The following is a 19918-nucleotide window of genomic DNA, read 5'->3' on the forward strand; positions in this document are numbered from 1 at the left end:
AGAATACAGTTTCCGTGTAATTATTTTGAGTAAAGCTAGCCGGTGGTCGGGAACTGAGCGGCCCGCAGCTCCCTACTACAGCTATGCATTCTCTTTTCATTGTGTTGTGGCACTAGGGTTCAAACTCGGGGCTTCTGGATGGTAGGTAAGCACTCTACCACTGAGCTACAGCTTTTTTTGTCAACGGGTGTCACTGATCTTGAACTCTCAGAGATTTTCTTGCTTCTCCCTCCTAGGTGCTGGGGTTAAAATCATACACCACCTTATCCTGAAAGTTACTTCTTTTTTGTTTTTTACATCCTTTTTAAAAGAAGAACTTTAGGCCCTGCATGATGGCTCAACAAGTAGAGACACCTGCCAAGTCTGGTAACTCAAGTTCCCACGTTTTCTTCTGAGCTCCACCTGCACATCATGCCATGCCTGAGCACATAAATGCACAGATACAAATAAGTGTAGAGTTGGGTTTTGTTTGTTTTCCTTTCAGATACACTATAGTAAAAGTTTAATTAACTTCATTGCTTTTTCTTCCTGCTTCTAGTTGCTGGGCATATTGGATTCTCCCCGTGGTGGGCGCCATTCTTGTAGGGTTCCTGTATCGTCACTTCACCACCGACAGCAAATCCTCCTGAGGCGACCATGTTGGAGTGTGGGAGCACATGCTCCTGGAGCGAGAAGTAGACACTTACTGTGGAGGCTGCAGCAATGCTCCCTTCTTAAATCTTGCCAGTTGTTTTCCTCCCCACTTGGAGCCAAGATGGTTGACCAGATATCTATCCTCCTCAGTCTAGGACCAGGGTCCTTCACCAGCCAGAGCCTGATGCCCAAAGCTCTTACTCACATTGTGTCCTTGCTAGGGTTTCTTCTCACTGGCTTCCACTTGTTTCCTTCATTTCAAGAGTTTATGCCTATAATTAGAGTTCTGATGTTGTAGTGACATGGCCTTTGGGGACAATATATGATTTCTCTTACTTTGACTTTGCATTAGATATATTTAAGGGAACAGCACTCTAATTTTGAATCTTTTCCCAATTTTTTTGAAGTAAATTTATTTTTTAATTCTGATTTAATTTTGTCTTTATCATAAGGAGTTTAATTCGTGAAGTTAAGATATGTCTCTCTTATTTAAATCATAGCTCCCAAATGATCTTATTTATGATTATTAAAAGTAAGGGACCGAAAGCTATGTCATTGGATAAAAGCAATTGCCACAAAGCCTGATGACCTGAGTTTGATTTTCTGGACCCACACGGGTAGGAGAGAAGCAGTTACCAGAAGCTGTCCTCTGGCCTCCACACACATGCTGTGGCCCTAGTGCACACACACACCTGTTTATACACACAGGTGCACACATTCGGACAGAGCACACACAGGCACAAGTGTGCACTAAACAAATGTAATTGTTAAAAAGTATACAAAAAAATAAAAATTAAAGAAAAAGGACTATGTGGTTTTCTCCCTCCCAGTTAGTGTAGCTGATGGCTCCTCTTGTCCCTAAGTCTGGCCCCTTTCTTCCCAAGAATACTTTATAAAACTCTGCATCCCTTTGGTTTCTCAGGTGTAGAAGAGCCAAAGAAGGGATCGGCGAGTTAAGGTGAATTCAGAATAATCTCTTTTAAAAGAGAACAAAGCACCACTTACAGGACAGCAGTTAAGACACCAGTTTCCAGCCATCTTCACCCTGGCTGTCTTTGCTAGCGAAAGATGAGTCTTCCCATGGCACTTCACTAAAGCCTGGGATGCTGCCCCTGGGGCTTCATGGAAGGCTCTCGTTGCCTTTTTATTTACTTATTAACAAATGTTTGATTCTGTTTTATCAAAGTAAGAGACTTAAGTTTGGTCTTTTCTCAGTAAAATAACTTCCATGTAAATGTCATTGTTGGGGCATGCCACTTCAGATCCGGAGACCTTGCCAAGAGACTTCTGTTTTCATCTGTGTTTACCTCCATGGCTCCAACATGGTGATTTTGTTCTGCTTTTCTTCTGAGGATTATAGTGATAAATCTGGACGCTTTTTCCCCTCCCTTGGATATGTATTTCATTGGAAAGTAATCATTTAAAATTACTGTTTTTCATTGGTTCAGGCATTTTCCTGGCATCTTTGACTTTATTCGTTTCCCTGTGGTGATACCTGAGTTTCCCAGCTATTTTTTTTTTTTTACCCATTATCTGTGATTGTCCTCCACATTCTTTGTTCATTACCAGTCTGCTTCCGGGCCTTTGTCATATCTAGCAGGAAGCCATTGAATTCTAAAAGGACCAGAGATGCTGGGAAGTGTCTCCTGCCTCCCTTCCAGCTTGTCATGGGGCTTGACAGTACAGGAAACTGCACATTAAACCAGTCTGCCCATGCAAACTATTTAAGAAAAAGTTCAGGCCAGGATTTCTATCCTGAGATTCAGCAGTTGAATGAATTCAGAATTCATCAAAATAACATTAGCCTTTTCCTTGCGTACTTGGATATGATACGTTAGAGTAATTTCTAGATGACTTTTATGTATCAGGGATACAGACCTAATCAAACTTCTGTCTTTAATAATGTCTGTAATAAGCCGGGCGGTGGTGGCGCACGCCTTTAATCCCAGCACTCGGGAGGCAGAGGCAGGAGGATCTCTGTGAGTTCGAGACCAGCCTGGTCTACAAAAGCTAGTTCCAGGACAGGCTCCAAAACCACAGAGAAACCCTGTCTCGAAAAACCAAAAAAAAAAATAAAAAAATAAAAAATAATAATGTCTGTAATATACGAGAGTGAAACTCTAGTTTCTCTGTAACGAAAGTGGCATGACTGACACCTCCGCTAACGGCAAGGAAGGGTGTGCAGTGCGGCTTGGGGGCCCCTTGCTGTGAGAGCCAAGCTACGTGGGATGTGTTGGGTAGATGGAAAGAATAAGGGCCCATTGAGGTACAGGAAGGGAGCATTCAAGCTAACCTAAGCCTGAGGATAACTTGGGTCAGTTGTGAATGTTTCTTGGCATCTCTTCACATCCAGTGAAAAACATCTGATTATAGAAAATGTTAAGGACTGTTTTTGGCTGGTCAGTGGTGGTGCACACCTTTAATCCCAGCACTTGGGAGGCAGAGGCAGGCAAATCTCTGAGTTCAAGTCCAGCCTGGTCTACAGAGTGAGTTCCAGGACAGCCAGAACTATATAGAGACCCCATCTCAACACCGTCCACAAAAAAGAGCTGTATTTTTTTTTTTAAGTAAAATTGGTGTTTTGGTATTTCTATGGTAAGCATCAATACAAAAACCGTGCTTTTTTATTTCATGTCTGTGATTCCCCTGCTTTTATTTGAGCTGTTTTACTGAGTGCCCAGAGGAAAAGATTTTTATGCTTTCATCTTTGCCATTTATGAAATCCATATAATACCCAGGGCTTTTTTTGAACTACTGATAATATGATGTCATTTTATATTACATATATAAAAAATGCTGCTTCTTTTTTGGCCAGGCATAGGGGCATGTGACTTTATTCCCAGCACTCAAGAGGCAGAGGCAGACAGTTCTTGAGTTCTAGGTCTGCCTGGTCTGCATAGCAAGCTCCAGTCCAGCCAAAGCTACATAGTGAGACTCTGTCTCAAAACAAAACCACGAAACCACTTTCATGTCTGTTTGCTGTAATTCTGTTACCTACATAAACGGGGGGGGGGGGGTAGGTCTTACGTGAGAGTTTGTTGAGGCTTTTCCTCAACAAGGCAATACAGCATGTGCACCAAATGCATTATAAAACCCTGAACTTGTCAAAGAAGCCTTAACATTTGTGGGCCATGCAGACTATCATTGAGAGCAAGGGGAACTAGTCCCTGTTGGCTGACAGCACCCCCTACCTGTGGGGTGGTTTGTTGTTAATTCTTGAAGTGGCCAACTGCCCCCACACACCATGCAAGTTAACAGCTGGTGAGCACAAAAGAGGGAATTTGTGCTACCAAGACCCAGGGTGTTAATGCCCATTCTGTAAACGTTCCTACCTGGCCCTGGGAGCTGGTTTTCCTTTCTGAGTGACTGCACGTCTGTAAAGAAAGCAGTGGGACAAAGCTTATGATCTGTGTTTGCAAACTTCTTGTGTGATTACTTAAGCAGAGACAAGTCTGTCCAAAACTGTCCTTTGAGCTGCTAGGCTCTTTGAGCAGCTGCCACTGTTGCTTATGATGCTGGGTTGTGCTCATTTAGCTGCTGAGGAGCAGTGAAAAGTGCTTTGACGAGCTGGATGTGTCGTCACGCATGGCGTTCATCCTTCATCCCAGGTGATGCCCATCAGGCTGAAGTCCACCTGAGGTGACTGAAGCACAGAGCATGAATGTTCTTTGCCTCCTACCCCAAGGGAAATGGATTCAGACATGTCATGTCTCAACAAGAAACTGAAGTTTTGAGGCTGTGGGATGCAGTTGCCAAATATCCCAAAAGTAACAAAGAGCTCCGTCACATTTGGCCAACTTTGGAATTCGTGGGGGTGATCTAGGAGGGGGGCTCTGAAGAAGCAGAGATGTGTCTGTCAGCCACCTGCCTTATGCCCAGTATCTTACTCATGGATTTCAGTGGCCACCCGTTGCCCACGCCTACATCGCCTACACTGGCAGTTTGGGCAGAACGTCATTTCAGTTACTTAGCTCACTTTTTACTGCACCCTCAGCTGCAGGTGACTAATGGTAACATTCCTTCTGTGTATTCAATGATGGAGTTTGTTTACCTATTTGATTGCAGCTTATTTTGAACAAAGATCTTTGTCTCTTTCTACTGGAATGTGCACACAGTGAATGTTTGTTAGAACTACACAATAAAGACACTGTTTTCATTTTCTCGTCCTGACTACAGTTGTTTTTTTTTTTTAATCAACTTTTTTTTTTTTCCTTTTTTCTGAGACAGGGTTTCTCTATAGCTTTGGAGCCTGTCCTGGAACTAGCTCTAGTAGACCAGGCTGGCCTCGAACTCACAAAGATCCGCCTGCCTCTGCCTCCCAAGTGTTGGGATTAAAGGCGTGCGCCACCACCGCCTGGCTTTTTTTTTTTTTTTAAAGACATGTTGGTGCTGTACTTCTGAGGTACACTGAATGTAACAGTTGGGGTGCACAAAGTTGTTCTGTATCTCTGCCAACATTTGTTTAAAACGAGTTAGGTAGTGCAGTGGCTCTTGAGGGCTCTGTGTTGGAGGTGGACCTCTCATTAGATATTTTCAAGATACAGCTACCCAGGTCCTGCCATGGAAGGGCTGTGAAGTAGGAACCAGAAAACAATTTGGAGTTACATTTCTACTGGTAAAGAAAAGCCAACATGAGGTAATGTTTTGTTATCTGTAATGCTGGGCCTCAAATGATTGTTTTTCTTGGAACTAGCTAAACTGTTGGGGAAATTTAAACACAGAGGTTGAGGCTCTAGTGATTGTGTGAAGCAAGGGAAATAAACCATTTTAATAATTACTTCTATCACACACTGATAGCCTTCTAGCATGACCAACAGCAGGTCAGAGCACATCACTCATTAGGACCTGGTGATTCCACTACCGCAGGAATCAAGGATTAGTGACAGGAAGGGATAGCCCCATTCTTAATGCCAACATTTGAACCTAATATTTAATCTCTGATACTAATAAGAATTCATTATCAGGTACTCTTCCTGCTGTTTTGTAGTTGCGTGACAAATCTTGTTTGATGCATCATAATTTGAGACTGATTCCATTTACAAAAAAAGGTAAGAAAGCCCTACATAATTTATTTCAGTCTGGAAATAGCGTATATCTGACAGCATTTAGCTAGGTAGTTGTCTCTTCTGTGTACTTAAAGCCTACTCATTTTAGTCACTTAGACGTTTTCTTCCTTTTTCTTTTCTTTTTTTAGTTTTTCGAGACAGAGTTTCTCTGTGTAGCCCTGGCTGTGTTGGAACTTGCTCTGAAGTTACCCTTACCCACAGATCTGCCTGCCTTTGCCTCTCAAGTGCTAGGATTAAAGTCATGAGCCACCACTGCCTGGCTGTGGGTCGGTTGGTTTGTTTTACTTACGTGCATTTTGAAAACTTAATTTTTGAGGCCGGAGAGATGGCTCAGCAGTTAATAGTACTGGCTGCTCTTCTAAAGAGCCTAGGTTCAAGCCCCAAGTACAGACAACTTACAGTCCAACATCCTCTACTGTCACTGTCCGTATGTGATGCAGACAATATACAGGCAAAACACCCATACACATAAAAGAATTTGAAACTAGACAAAAAACTCAGTTCTTTTATAAAGCACTAAGAAGAGACTACTTTGTTTTTCTAATGAATTATGAATGCAGTTGTAATTATCGTCTGTGTGACACCTGCTGTGTTGTTACCAAGTGAATGATGGCTCCAGATGGTTCATCTTTATTCTTGATTGTTTTTTTTTTTTTTTTTTTTTTGAGATAGGCCTTTCTCTAACTTTTAAGTCTGTCATGGAACTAGCTCTGTAGACCAGGCTGGCCTCGAACTCACAGAGATCTGCCTGCCTCTGCCTCCCAAGTGCTGGGATTAAAGGTGTGCGCTGCCACACCTGTATTCTTTATTCTTACTGTAGTTCCCGAGTGAAATGGAATGTCCAGGTTTTTCAGATTTTACTATTCAGTCAGAAAGTCACGGGGGTAGGGAGCAGAATTTGAACCTGGCTAGCTGGTTTTTTTTTTTTTGTTTGCTTGTTTTGTTTTTGCTTTTTAAGACAAAGCCTAATCATGTAGCCCAGGATGGCCTCTGAACTCAACATCCTTCTTCAGCCTCCCTACTGTTGGGATCATAGATTGATGCAATCACCTGTTTCTGTAGCGATAATAGGCTTGAAATAACTTAATTTTCTTGCAAAACAGTTATTTTTTCTTCTGGTTCTGGGGATCCAGCTAGGGCTTTCATACACGCCAGCAAGTACTTCACCACTAAGTGGCATCTGCAGCCCCTGTGTTTTATTATTTAAGAATCTTAGCCGGGCGGTGGTGGCGCACGCCTTTAATCCCAGCACTTGGGAGGCAGAGGCAGGCAGATCTCTGTGAGTTCGAGACCAGCCTGGTCTACAGAGCTAGTTCCAGGACAGGCTCCAAAACCACAGAGAAACCCTGTCTCGAAAAACCAAAAAAAAAAAAAAAAAGAATCTTGCTGTACTCCTAAGCTGGCCTAGAATTTCAGCTCTCCCACCTCACGCATTTGCAAGCTTATGGTTAAGAAGTGTTCATATAGAATGGTATCAAGGAAATACTCTGACTATCCAGATGAGTGCCTGTAGCTTCAACTTGGGAGGTTGGGGAAGGAAGATCTTGAATTTGAGGCCAGCCTAGGCTTTATAGTAGAAATCCTACCAAAACAAAGCAAATACCCCAAGTTGATGTCCAAGGATATGTGTTCTGTACTTAGAATAGGCTTAAGGTAAATGCTGCAGAAAAATTGCTGCCTGCAGGAGGAGAGAGGAGCCATGTGGGCCTGCTGTGTAAATGTGCAAACCCATCCTTATTTAAAATGAGAAAGGAAGCAGTCGCAAAAGCAACAAAAGCACATTGTTTTCAAGGTGGAGCTAAATACTACAAGAAACCCTAACAGGGTTGAAAAGCTTTCCTGTGGCTCAAGAATTGGGAGACAGCATAGTGGAGCACACCTACATAGAAAGTTCTAGGCCAACCAGGGCTACACAGTAAGACCCTGCCTAAAGAAAAAGGGGTGTGTAAAGTTCTCCATAGCATCAGAACTATTAAAATGCATTTATTATATTATCTACATATGTAAAGGGGATTTATTAGAATGGCTCACAGGCTGTGGTCCAGCTCATCCAACAATGGTTGTCTAACAACAAAAAGTCCAAGAATTCAGTGGTTGTTCAGCTCACAAGTCTGAATGTTTCAGCTGGTCTTCGGTATATGCTGGAATCCCAAAGTAGACTCTAATGCCAATGAAGGAATGAACTTGCCAGAGAAAGGAAGCAGGCAGGCAGGCAGACAGTTCCTTCTTCCACGTCCTTTATACAGGCTGCCAGCAATGAAGGAATGAACTTGCCAGAGAAAGGAAGCAGGCAGGCAGGCAGACAGTTCCTTCTTCCACGTCCTTTATACAGGCTGCCAGCAGAAGGTATGGCCCAGATTAAAGGTGGGTCTTCCCACCTCAAAAGATTCAGATATAGGGTGGGTCTTCCCATTTCAAATGATTTAATTCAGAGAAATCCCTCACAGCTGTGCCTTACTGCTTGGGTTTTAGTAATCCCAGATGTAGTCAAATTGACAACCATTGCCAACTTGACACACACAATACCTCCTTATAGGGTAACCTGGGTGTGGTGGCAAACCCCTTTAATCCCAGCATTTAGGAGGTGGAGGTTGGAGGATCAGAGTTGAAGATCATCCTCAGCTGTATAATAAATTAGAGATCACCTGGTTTGTATGAGACCTAATTTCAAAAAAGCAAAAATCAGGCTGGGTAGTGGTGGTGCACACCTTTAATCTCAGCACTCAGAAAGCAGAGGCAGAGGGATCACTGAGTTCGAGGCCAGCCTGGTCTACAGAGAGTTCCAGAACAACCAGAGCTGCACAGAAAAATCCTGTCTCAAAAAACAAAACAACAAAAATTGCAAAAATCAAGGCTGGAGAGATGACTCAGTGTTTAAGAGCACTCACTGCCTTTTGTTCAAGAGGACCCACCTTAAATTCTCAGCACCCACGTGGCAGCTCAACAACCAGTCCCAGGGTTCCACCATCCTCTGAGGGCAACAGGCACACACGTGGTGCACACACATGCCTGCAGACAAAACACCTGTGCACATATTATAATAAATATTTTAAAAAATGGCAGGTGAGACGGCCTGGTGGGCAGAAGTTCACGCTACACAAGCCTAACAGTCCATCCTCGATACCTGTGTAAAGGTGGGAGGAGAGCATGGAAATTTGTCCCAGCCCCCACACCTGTGTGTGCCCATGCTCACATATACAGAGTCATAATAAAATAAAAAATTAACAGAACTGGGGAGGTGCCAGCCTGATACCGTAGCTACAATCCTAGCTACTTGCAGGAGGGTTCATGGTGGGTTGCTGTGTAGCTCTCCATGTGGGGGCTTGAAGAACCAGTCTGTTCTAGCGCGAGACCAACATTATTTAACCTTTAGAAATATGTACATGTGTTGCATTGGCTCAAAATAAAATTTTCAAGCTGGGCATGCTAGCTGCTTTTATGTCAACTTGACACAGCTAAAGTCATCTAGAGAGCCCCAATTGAGAAAACGCTTCCATCAGATCAGGCTACAGGCAAGCCTGCAGGGCATTTTCTTAAATAGTGTTTGAGGTGGGAGGGCCCAGCCCATTGTGGGTGGTGCTACCCCTGGGATGGTGGTCTAGGGTTCTATAGAGACCAGCGGAGCGAGCCTTAAGGAGCCAGACGGTAAACTGCACCCCTCCATGGCCTCTCCATCAGCTCCTGCCTCCAGATTCCTGCCCTGTTTGAGCTCCTTCCCTGACTTCCTTTGATGATGAACTGTAATGTGGAAGCATAAGCCAGATAAACTCTTTCTCCTAGTTACTCCCGTGGTCACGGTGTATTCTCACAGCTGTAGGGACCCCGACTGAGACACCGGGCATGCTGCTGCACACCTGTAATCCTAGCCCTGGGGAAGTGGAGAGAGGAAAATGAGAAGTTGAGAGGGATCCTGAGGTACTTAGTGATTTGAGGCTAGCCTGGACTACGTGAGATATGATCTCAAAATCACACGCACTCACATTTTTTTTAGTGAAAATAAGACAAAAAATTGTGAAGTTCAATTTGTCGTGTTTCTGTCTTAGTATAAAGCACATTGGCCAAAATAATATTTTGTCCTGGAGTAAGGCCTACCCCTGAACTGACAATTAGCTGTGATTATTCTGTTAAAAATGAGATCACGCTTACATAAGTGCTGAGACACTTAATATACATTGCCTCGTTCTCTAACAATCCTCTAAAGTTCTTCCACCATCCTTCATTTATAGAAAGAGAAACTGAGAATTAAAGGTCACGTGACTTACATTCACAGGGTGAATTGAGTCAGAATCTGCACCCAGGCTGTCTTGCCCTGGCACCGTTGCTGTACCGTCCATGTATGAGACTGTCAAGTTTGTATCAAGGGTATCGTATGCATCTTATAGTTATTAACTGACCATATGCGGCAGCTGCTGCTAACCCCAGCTCAGAGGACTTGCACTGGGACCCTGCCTTCTTCGTGACTCGATGCGTAAAAATCATTTTTTCAAATCAATTGTCTTCAAGTCAATTCAGTGTAGTTTATCAGGAAACGGCAAGCAGGGTGTAGTGGCGGTTCTGTAGACCCAGTCCTACGCTCACTTGGGACGCAGAGGCAGGAGGATCTTGGCACCTCCACCCGGCGCTTCTCCTTAAGAGACTTCTCTGGTGAGCCAATATCACCCACCTACGCCTGACCCCTGCCTCCTGAGGGTCTTTGTCAATAGTTCTGGCTCCGGGTTAGGCTACTTGGAGCACTGTATTGGGCCTGATGGGCCAGTGGATCCACGTGGGCACTGATTAGCATTGTCTGCCGGAGGCAGGAAGACAGAAGTGGGAGATAAGCAGTCCGTTTCCCACGTGGGCCTGGCTGTGTCATGCCTCGGTTTCACAGTCCAACCCAAGTCCCAATCTCCGTGAAACCCCAAATGACTCCAGTCCAGGTAGACTGAATTCTCCATTATTAACCTGCCACTGTCCTGTGCTTTTCGTTGTTTGGTCCTTGGATAGTGTGGTTTATTTTCCCGTCTACACTGGAATTTCACCGAGGGCAGAGGTTGGCCAGAGCATCTCTTTTGAGATCCTTCACTATACCCAGGCAGGTGCCTTGTCAGTGGATACACAATGTGTTGTGTTGTTGCTTGGGGCCAGTTACAACAAAATGGAAGCGGAGAATGTGCCCTCTGCTGGCAGGGTGGGGAAGAGCACTTCTGACCTTGTGGAGATTCCGAATGACATCTACTGAACTGTGAAGAGGATCCCGAATGTTCTTAAGCCTCGACTACACTGGGGTGTTTTATTTTATGCGTGTGAGTGTTTTTATGCACACATATACCTGTGTGCCTTGTATGTGCCCAGTGTGCGTGGAGTCAGAGGAGAGCATTGAATCCCCTGCTACTGGACAGTTTGACCTGCCATATGGGTCCTCTGCAAGAGGAACCAATGTTCTTCACCACTGAACCATCTCTCCAGAAAAATCCCATTTTCTTCACAAAAGCGTGGAGGCCGAATGGAGCTATGAGCAAAAGGGACACTCCCTGGTAACATAAGAATGAAGAATGCAAGACTGAGGTCACTCTTGGGGAAAAGCTGAATCCTAACACAAATGCAAATTCAAACATAGGGGCTATCAAATGGCAGATATTATAACAGCTAGTACAAGGAAGGCCATCACACAGCATTTATATGTGTGTGTGTATACACTCATATATGTATATATACACAATACATGTATATGTATACACAGATATATATGTATACATATACATATATATGTGTGTTTACATATATGTATATTTATGGTTTTGACATTAAAATGTATTTCTTATTCATTTTTATGCACAGGTGTTTGCCTGCATGTATGTTTGTGCAGCACAATGCATGCCTGGTGCCTGAGGAGGTCAGAAGAGGGAGTTGGGTCCCTAGGACTGGAGCTCCAGACAGTTGTGAGCTGTCATGTGGTCCTCTGGAAAAGCAGGCAGTGCTCTTAACCACTGAGTCGTCTCTCCAGGTCCACAGTGTTCTATTTTTTACTTTGGTAGAAACAATATGCTCATTTAAATAAAGCGTGTTATTGATATACTTTCTTATAATGGTAATGTTACATAACAGAGGCTTCCATGTGCTGATAGTTCCTTATAAATGTGCTAAATTAAGATATTAAAAACATTTGTGCCTGCCCTGAGATGACTCAGTCAGTAATGAGTTTGCTGTCTCCCCAGCCCCTTAGAACGTTTTCACCCAAAAGGTGACATTATTGGTACATATGCACTGTGGTGGTTGTTCTTGGTGTCAACTTGACTACATCTGGAATTAACTAAAACCCAAGCATCTGGAGGGATTTTTTTCTGAATTAAATCATTTTAAATCGGAAGACCCACCTTAAATCTAAATCTTTTGAGGTGGGAAAATCCACCTTTAATCTGGGTCACACCTTCTGCTGGTAGCCTGTGTAAGGACATGGAAGAAGGAAGCTTGCTTTCCTCTCTGCCTGCCTGCTTTCTCTGGCTGGCAAGTCCATTCCTTCAGTGGCACTAGAACCTACTTCTTCAGGGTCCCGGTATACACTGAAGACCAGCTGAGACATCCAGCCCTGTGGACTGAACAACTACTGGATTCTCGGACTTTTCATTGGTAGACAGCCACTGTTGGACTAGCTGGACCACAGCCTGTGAGCCATTCTAATAAATCCCCTTTATATATATTATATGTATATATAATATGTATATATTCATTATGTCAGTTCTGTTCTTCTAGAGATCCCTCACTAACACATACACTTATCTGTATAAAATATTACATATGTATATAGCAAGTAACTATTATTAAAAGCTATCTGCTATTTATATCATTCACAGATGTGCAAATTTTGTTATTTAACATAAAAATATCGCTATTGTATTGCCATTAGTTTAATTGCTATTTACTCAGGAGGGAGTCTTTGTCATTCACATCTTCAATGACAGATTCTTCCAATTGGTGTCTGCTCAGTGATTTATTTATTTACTTATTTATTTATTTATTTTTATGTATTTGGGTTTTTTTGGAACAGGTTTCCTTGCTTCCTGGAACTCACTCTGTAGACCAGGCTGACCTCAAACACAGAGAACTGCCTGCCTCTGCCTCCTGAGTTTTGGGATTAGAGATACGCACTGCCACTTCTGGCTTCATTCAGTGTTTTAGTAAGATTATGACTCCACATTGAAAAAAATATACATTCCCTGTTATCTCATGAAAAGAAATATTAATGATGCTAGAAAGATGGCTCAGCAGTCAAAAATACTTGCTGTTCTTGCAGAGGACCTGAATTCAGTTCCTAGTACCAGAATGGCAGCACACAACCATAGTAACTCCAGTTCCCAGGGATCTAATGCCCTCTTCTGACCTCTAAGGAGACTGCATGTACAGGCATACATGCAGGCAAACACCTATACACATAAAATAAATCTTTTAAAGAATAAATATAAATACAGATATATATGTATATATATGACTCCTACCCATAAGCTTTAAAAAGAAAATTCTGGACTTTTTAACATGAGGGAACGTTCTAGATCATACTGAAGTCAATGAAAAGAACCCGGAATCTTTTGGGGAGCCCATGATCACGATGGTGTACCTTGTAGCATTTAAATGGCACGCCTTTTATGTGCTGCGGGTCAGCATGTGACTTGAAAGAAGAAGAATTTGTCCTGAGTGTAGACTGAGACATTATGTCCTGTGTTTAGCATAACTGGTACCAGACACTATTCCAATAACTTTCAGAAAATATCTTCATGACTCAGTGCCCAAACAGGCAGCTTGGAGACAGGATCATTAGCATTCAGAGGAGAGAGGGCAAGGGCTGCTGTGTTGACTTTGTCATGGTCAATTTGTTTCTTCCTCACAGTTACTTACCCCTAACCTTGAATCTCCAGCAGTGTGCTCAGCCACAAATCTCTGTTTATGACCCTCGTTACCATTTAGCAATAGGAAGCGTGCTGATAAATACAAAGAAGGCGTTTTCAGTTTCGTGACATGGCCTTTCATACAGAGTAGACACCTCAGTGTCTACTCCCGTCCAAGTGGGGCGTCCAAGACAGCTGGAATAAGCCCACCCACCTGGTCTGGTGGATTGCCCATGTGGCCCAGTTTTTTCTCTTGGTGTGTGGAGGGCCATCTGGGAGCTCTTTCTTCTCCAAAAAGAGAGCCCCAAGAAAGAACTAATGTGAACATCTTGCTAGCTTGAGAAATCTACAAACGTTGAACGAAGCCAAGTAGCCTCATGTAACTCACCCCAAAGCTTACCCTATAGCAAGCCTTCCCCGTCTGGGGAGGGCATAAATCTTCCTATTGTTGGAGTTATTTGTTTGCGGTTTCTGTTGCTTACAGCTGGAAGCATCCTCACTGATAAACTATGCCGAAGAGAAATGACTCATGGGAAAATAATGCTCCCAGATTCTGATTAACTCTGGCCTCTAGAGATAATTATCTGGGCCATCAGATATATAAAAATATGGAGGTCAGAGGATTAAAATTACAGTGACTGCCTTCGGGGAGAGGGTGGAGTGTGGCTGGGAGGGCCCAAGAGGGTCTTCTGGAATGTTACTCATTTCTTGATTTGATGGCGTTCTGTCAGGGTGTTTACTTTGGGCAAAACCACTGAGCTGTGCACTCGGGGTCTGTGTGTTTTTCTGCCTCAGTTTTTGTACCTTGACTGGAAGGCTACAGATGGTGGATTGTGGTCATTTTACCAGAGAGCCAAATGAACCTATAGGAATGTGTTTTTCTTTTTTTAATTAAAAAAAAATAGTTATTCCATTCATGGGTGGATTCAATGCCTCTGGCTTCCAAGGGCACCAACACTCATATGAACATACCCACCCAAATACACATAATTAAAAATAATAAAATAAAGTTATTTTAAAATTTATTGTATTTATTTGTCTGTGAATAGGGGGTTGGAGTGTGTGTGTGTGTGTGTGTGTGCGCGCGCGCGCACGCACGCCACAGCACACGTGTGGAGGTCAGAGGACAACTTTCAGGATTTGGTTCTACCCTTCCACTGTGAACCCAGGGACTGAGCTCAGGTTGTCAGGCTCGGCAGCAAATGCCATTAGCTGTCAGCCATCTTGCTAGCCAGGATCTGTTTCCTTCTGTAAACTCTACAACATTTCCCTGTCACCCATGTAGAACTCGTTTACTTCTCTCCACCTCAATGTGTCCCCTGCGGATTTAGATGGAAACGTCTCCGGAAGAACTCCATAGTGTCTAGAACTGAGTCACAGCTAATATTAAAAACCAGATAAAAGACTGTTCAGGAGGGCTTCCTTCCAGTAAGAGTCTTGGGGAGGAATTTTAGTGATGATGAGTTCACTCCAAGGAAACCTGGGTTTAGAAGAAAGCAACCGTTAGCTTCGTGAAGGAAGAGGTGTAGTTTTAGTCAATGGACTTTGGGGACCCTGGTTTGAATGAGAATGGCCCCTATGGGCTCCTGTGTTTGAATTCTTGGTCCCCAGTTAGTGAACAGGTTTGGGAAGGATTAGGAGGTGTGGCCTTGGAGGAGGTTGGTCCATGGGGGTGCACTTTGAGGCTTCCAGACTTGTACCACTCCCATTGTGTGGTTTCCTGCACGTGGATCAAGATGTGAGCTCTCAGCTGTGGATCAAGATGTGAGCTCTCAGCTGTGGATCAAGATGTGAGCTCTCAGCTGTGGCTCCAGCCACCTGTCACCGTGACTTTGTCCTGCCTTCATGGACTCTAACTCTCTGGACCCAGAAGCCCAATTAAACTTTTTTCTTTGATATGTTTCTTTGGTTATGGTAACCATCACAGTAACAGAAAAGAAACCAATACAGGGACCAATGATCTCCAGATAGCCCTAACTCTTCTGGAGTGAGTCTAGCCAGGGCAGCTGTGCTAAGAGAGCATAGAGAGTTGGGATCAGACACACAAAGGCAAGAACCTGGAAACTGCAATCCTCATGAAAGGGGCTGGGAAGAGGACTCACAGCAAAGGAGCCTACAGCCAAGACCAATAACCTGGGTTCAATTCCTGGGACACATTTGGCAGGCAGTGGTGATAAGCGACTCCTGAAAACTGTCTTTTGATCTCTATACACTCAACGTGGTACACATGCAGCTACACACAAGAACACCCTTACATACAGACCTACACAGATAGGTAAATAAATTGTAATGATTTACAAAAATGTCTCAATTCCCATGGAGGAAAGGACCTAGGAAGCAACCATATTAGGAAGCCAAATGTGGAATGTAGTTGGTTGGCAATGGAGAGCCCTGCCCTGTTGAGCAGCTGTGCAGAACTGGAAACACACGGGAAGAATGTGCAGGCGTGGTGTGCTACACTTACATCTCACCTAACTCTTCAAGGTGTGTTCCCGCTGATAGCATTGATATTACCGTGAGGGAGACCATGACTAAGAATGGCCCTAGAGTCAGGCTAGCCTCGATCTGGATCCTGGTTCTGTGTTAGTAGAGGAAAGGGATTGCACAACTCACTAGCCTGTTTGAATGGTTCCTGTCATAGTCAGGGTTTCTATGGCTATGAAGAGACACTGTGACCATGACAGCTCTCATAAAGGAGGATAGCTAACTGAGGTGGCTTCCAGTATCAGAGCTTTAATCCATTATCCTCATGATGGGACATGGTGGCGTGCAAGCAGACGTGGTGCTGGAGAAGTTGCTGAGAGTTCTCCATCTGGAAGTGAACTGTGTAACTGGGTGTAGCTTGAGCATAGACCTCCAAGCCCACCCCCACAGTGACACACTTCCTTCAACAAGGCCTTGCCTACTCCAACCAAGCACACCTCCTAATAGTGCCTCTATCTATGGAGCCATTTCCTTCCAATCCATCACAGTTCCCAACTCCAGGGGACATTTGACATCACTTCTAGAGAGGGTTAAACACAGGGCTTTAGACACACTAAGGACAATGCATACCCAGCCCCCTTGATATATTTTAAAAAATGATTGATATATTTTCACTTTATGTACTCGTGTGTGCCTATTTGTCTGTATGTGCACCACACGTGAGCAGGTGCCCTAGAAGGCCAGAAGGTGTCAGATCCCCTGAAACTGGCGTTACAGGTAGTTGTGGGCTGCCCGATGTGGATGCTGGGGACTGAGCCCTGGTTGTCTGCAAGAGTAACACGTGCTCTTAACTGTTGAAGCATCTCTGCAGCCCCCACTGGAGACATTTTTGTCTGTCACAGCTGGAGAGGTGGCAATGACATCTAGTTAGGAGAGTCCAGAACAGCTGCTACCCATGTCATGGCACATGTGTTATTCCTCTCCCCCTTACAGATAATTGTTGATCCAAAAATGTGCACAGTGTTGCCCTTAAAGAACCCTGGGCATGCTGGGTGGTGGTGGCGCACGCCTTTAATCCCAGGATTCAGGGCAGAGGAAGGCGGTTCTCTGAGTTTGACACCAGCCTGGTCTACAAAGGGAGTTCCAGGATGTCCAGGGTGACATAGAGAAGCCATATCTTGAAAAATAAAATAAACACGACAAAAAAAAAATGACCCCTGAGCACTGAATGGTTCTCAGTCTCTTTGTCCATAGAACGGACGTATCCACATTGCCTCACTGACTGTAAAGGGATTGGGTTGAGTAGGAGCTGACGTCCAGCGGTCTGTTCCCTGCTCCCTGTTCCAGGCCATGCATGTGTCTCTATGGAATCAGACGTCTGTGTGCTCAGAGCCAACATTCAGTTTTGCAGTTTGTGTCTCATGTTGCATGGGATTCTGCTCCTTTGCCACAGTGGATTGGATCAGAGGTGGACACTTGATCCAGATAAGGCTGGTACCAGTCCTGTCCCCGGGACTTCTGTGGTTTGTCTCCAGACTTGCTAGGGACTGCTGTCTGTGTCTCACGTGGAGAAGACTCAAACCTGAGAGTCTTGGTCATTTTCTCACTTTGACTGGGATATGAGACAGCCATTCACAGCATGGAGAAGGGACGGGTGTGTGTGTGTGTGTGTGTGTGTGTGTGTGTGTGTGTGTGTGTGCAGTCTTTGGAGACAGCAACCTCCCAGGGAGAGGTGGAGAGCCCTGGATCCACTCCCAGATCTACCCTTAGGCAGGCTCTGGCTTTGAACATTTTTTTTCCAGTCTACCTTGGAGCTACAGAATGACTCCTGATAACACAAGTAGACTTTTAGCTTAGCACCCAGACCTAGGAAGCCTCGGAGGCCGAGTGCCTGACGTATCTCTCACCTGAGGGAGAAGAAATCTGAGACGGAGATAAATCAAGGGCCGCGTGACCACACCACTCTTGATCTGGAACCTAGGCCTCCTGACAGTGGGATCTGGGTTCTGTTCTGTCTAGACTTTGAATTATCAACTCAGACTTTCAGAATGGAAGAGAAGTGGGCAAGCCTGTCTCCAGCTGCAATTATTCAGACCAGCCCGCGAGTGTGCAAGCCTAGGTTGAGAACTCAATTGGCTGTGGTCTGCGGAAGCTTCCCGTGCCCTTCCCTGACATGGGTTTCCCTCTTGCTGCTGGGGGTAACCGATATCCTGTTTTTTTGTTAGAATCATTTTAATAGTTTTTCCACCTACACATGTAACCTTAAGCCACATGACTCTGTTTCCTTTGTTTTGGAAGTTTATGCGAACGAAGTCATCCCATGTGTGTTCTTTTGGGACTTGGTTCTTTCAACACTCTGTGAGCCCCGCCCCCTTCCAGGTTCTTCTGGGTAGCTAGAGTTCATTTATTTTTCTTTGATGAACAGAGTCCGCAAGGCATTTATGCAACCTATGCTCAATGGACATTGGGTTGTCTCCATTTTTTTAAACCAGAAACCCTACTGTGAGCATTTTCGTTTATGTAGTCTGATCACCTAAATGTGTACCTAATACCTAAGGGCGATCTAGAATTGTTGAGACCTCCTTTGTCCCATGTCCTGGTCTATTTGGCCAGTTCACCATGTAGATATCAATACCTGTGGCCACACGACAAATAAGCACTAGGCAGTGTTGTGTGGAATACACAGAAACCTAAAACCCAGGCTCCTTCCCGAAAACACTAACTGCAGGGTGATCATGTGACCTCGCAGTTCCCCCCCTCCTATGATGAGACCTGAGCATGCTTAGCCAGGCATGATGGCACATTCGTGTAATCTCAGTGCTCAGGAGGCTGAGGCAGGAGGATCATGAATTAGAGGGCATACCAGATTACACAACAAGATCCTGTCTCAAAATATCAGTGTGGGAGTGGGTGGGATGGGGCCCGGAGAGATCACTCAGCAGTTTAGAGCACTTGTTGCTCTTTTTTTTTTTTTTTTTTTTTTTTTTACTTGTTGCTCTTATAGAGAGCCTGGGTTCAGTTTCCAGCACCCGCATGATAGCCCACAACCATCTGTAACTCCAGCTCCAGGGAATTACACACCCCTCTGAGCTTAGCAGGTACAGCATGAACATGGTGCACACATACACATGTAGGCAAAAACCCCATACACACAGGATAAAAATAACAAAAAAGAAAGTACATGTTCATATAAAGTATGTATGATGTTCACAGTAGCATTATTCAGATATCCAGAGATGATAGTGTATATGCCCATGTATGGATGTGTGCATGTGCGTACATGTGCACAATGGAAAATTACTCAGCTATAAGAATTAGTGAAACACTGATGCATACTAAACATGGATGAATTTTGAAACCATGGCATTAAGTGAAAGAAAAGAAATCAGACACAAGCCGGGTGGTGGTGGCGCATGCCTTTAATCCCAGCACTAGGGAGGCAGAGGCAGGCAGATCCCTGTGAGTTCAAGACCAGCCTGGTCTACAAGAATTAGTTTCAGGACAGGCTTCAAAGCTACAAAAAAACCTTGTTTTAAAAAAAAAATCAAAAAAAAAAAGAAAGAACGAAAGAAATCAGACACAAAACAATCACATATAATCAGATCCAACTTGTGTGGCACATCATAGACAGATTAGCACAGATTGGGACTGCCAGAGATGGAGGGGACACACGGGCTGGTGACTGCTTGTGAATATCGGGTGGTAAAGCCTTTCTCCAGTTAGTGGTCGTGGTCACTGCGGCTTGTGAGTATACCAAAAACACTAAACTGTATTGTTAAAAGGGTGAATTTTATGATATATGAATTATACCTTAATAAAATAGAAATAAAAACACAGCATTCATTTTTTTCAAGACAAGGTTTCTCTGTGTAACAGCCCTGGTTGTGCTAGAACTCACTTTGTAGACAGGCTGGCCTCAGACTCACTGAGATC

The 19918-nt window shown here is 44.1% G+C and overlaps 1 protein-coding gene across 1 annotated transcript in view; it reads left to right on the plus strand.

The window, feature by feature from the left end:
• The window catches only part of LOC121446974 (cytochrome b5 type B), a 37460-nt gene extending 32657 nt beyond the window's left edge, over window positions 1-4803 (plus strand). Inside the window, exon 5 of the mRNA XM_041649916.1 lies at window positions 539-4803. Within this exon, the coding sequence (XP_041505850.1) occupies window positions 539-629 (91 nt within the window). The 3' untranslated portion in view covers window positions 630-4803. The remainder of the gene's footprint in view (window positions 1-538) is intronic.
• The last annotated feature ends 15115 nt before the right edge of the window (window positions 4804-19918 follow it).

Source organism: Microtus oregoni, unplaced genomic scaffold (assembly GCF_018167655.1).
Source record: "Microtus oregoni isolate MIOR12 unplaced genomic scaffold, Mior012 000004F_ref0000308, whole genome shotgun sequence".
NCBI lineage: Eukaryota > Metazoa > Chordata > Mammalia > Rodentia > Cricetidae > Microtus > Microtus oregoni.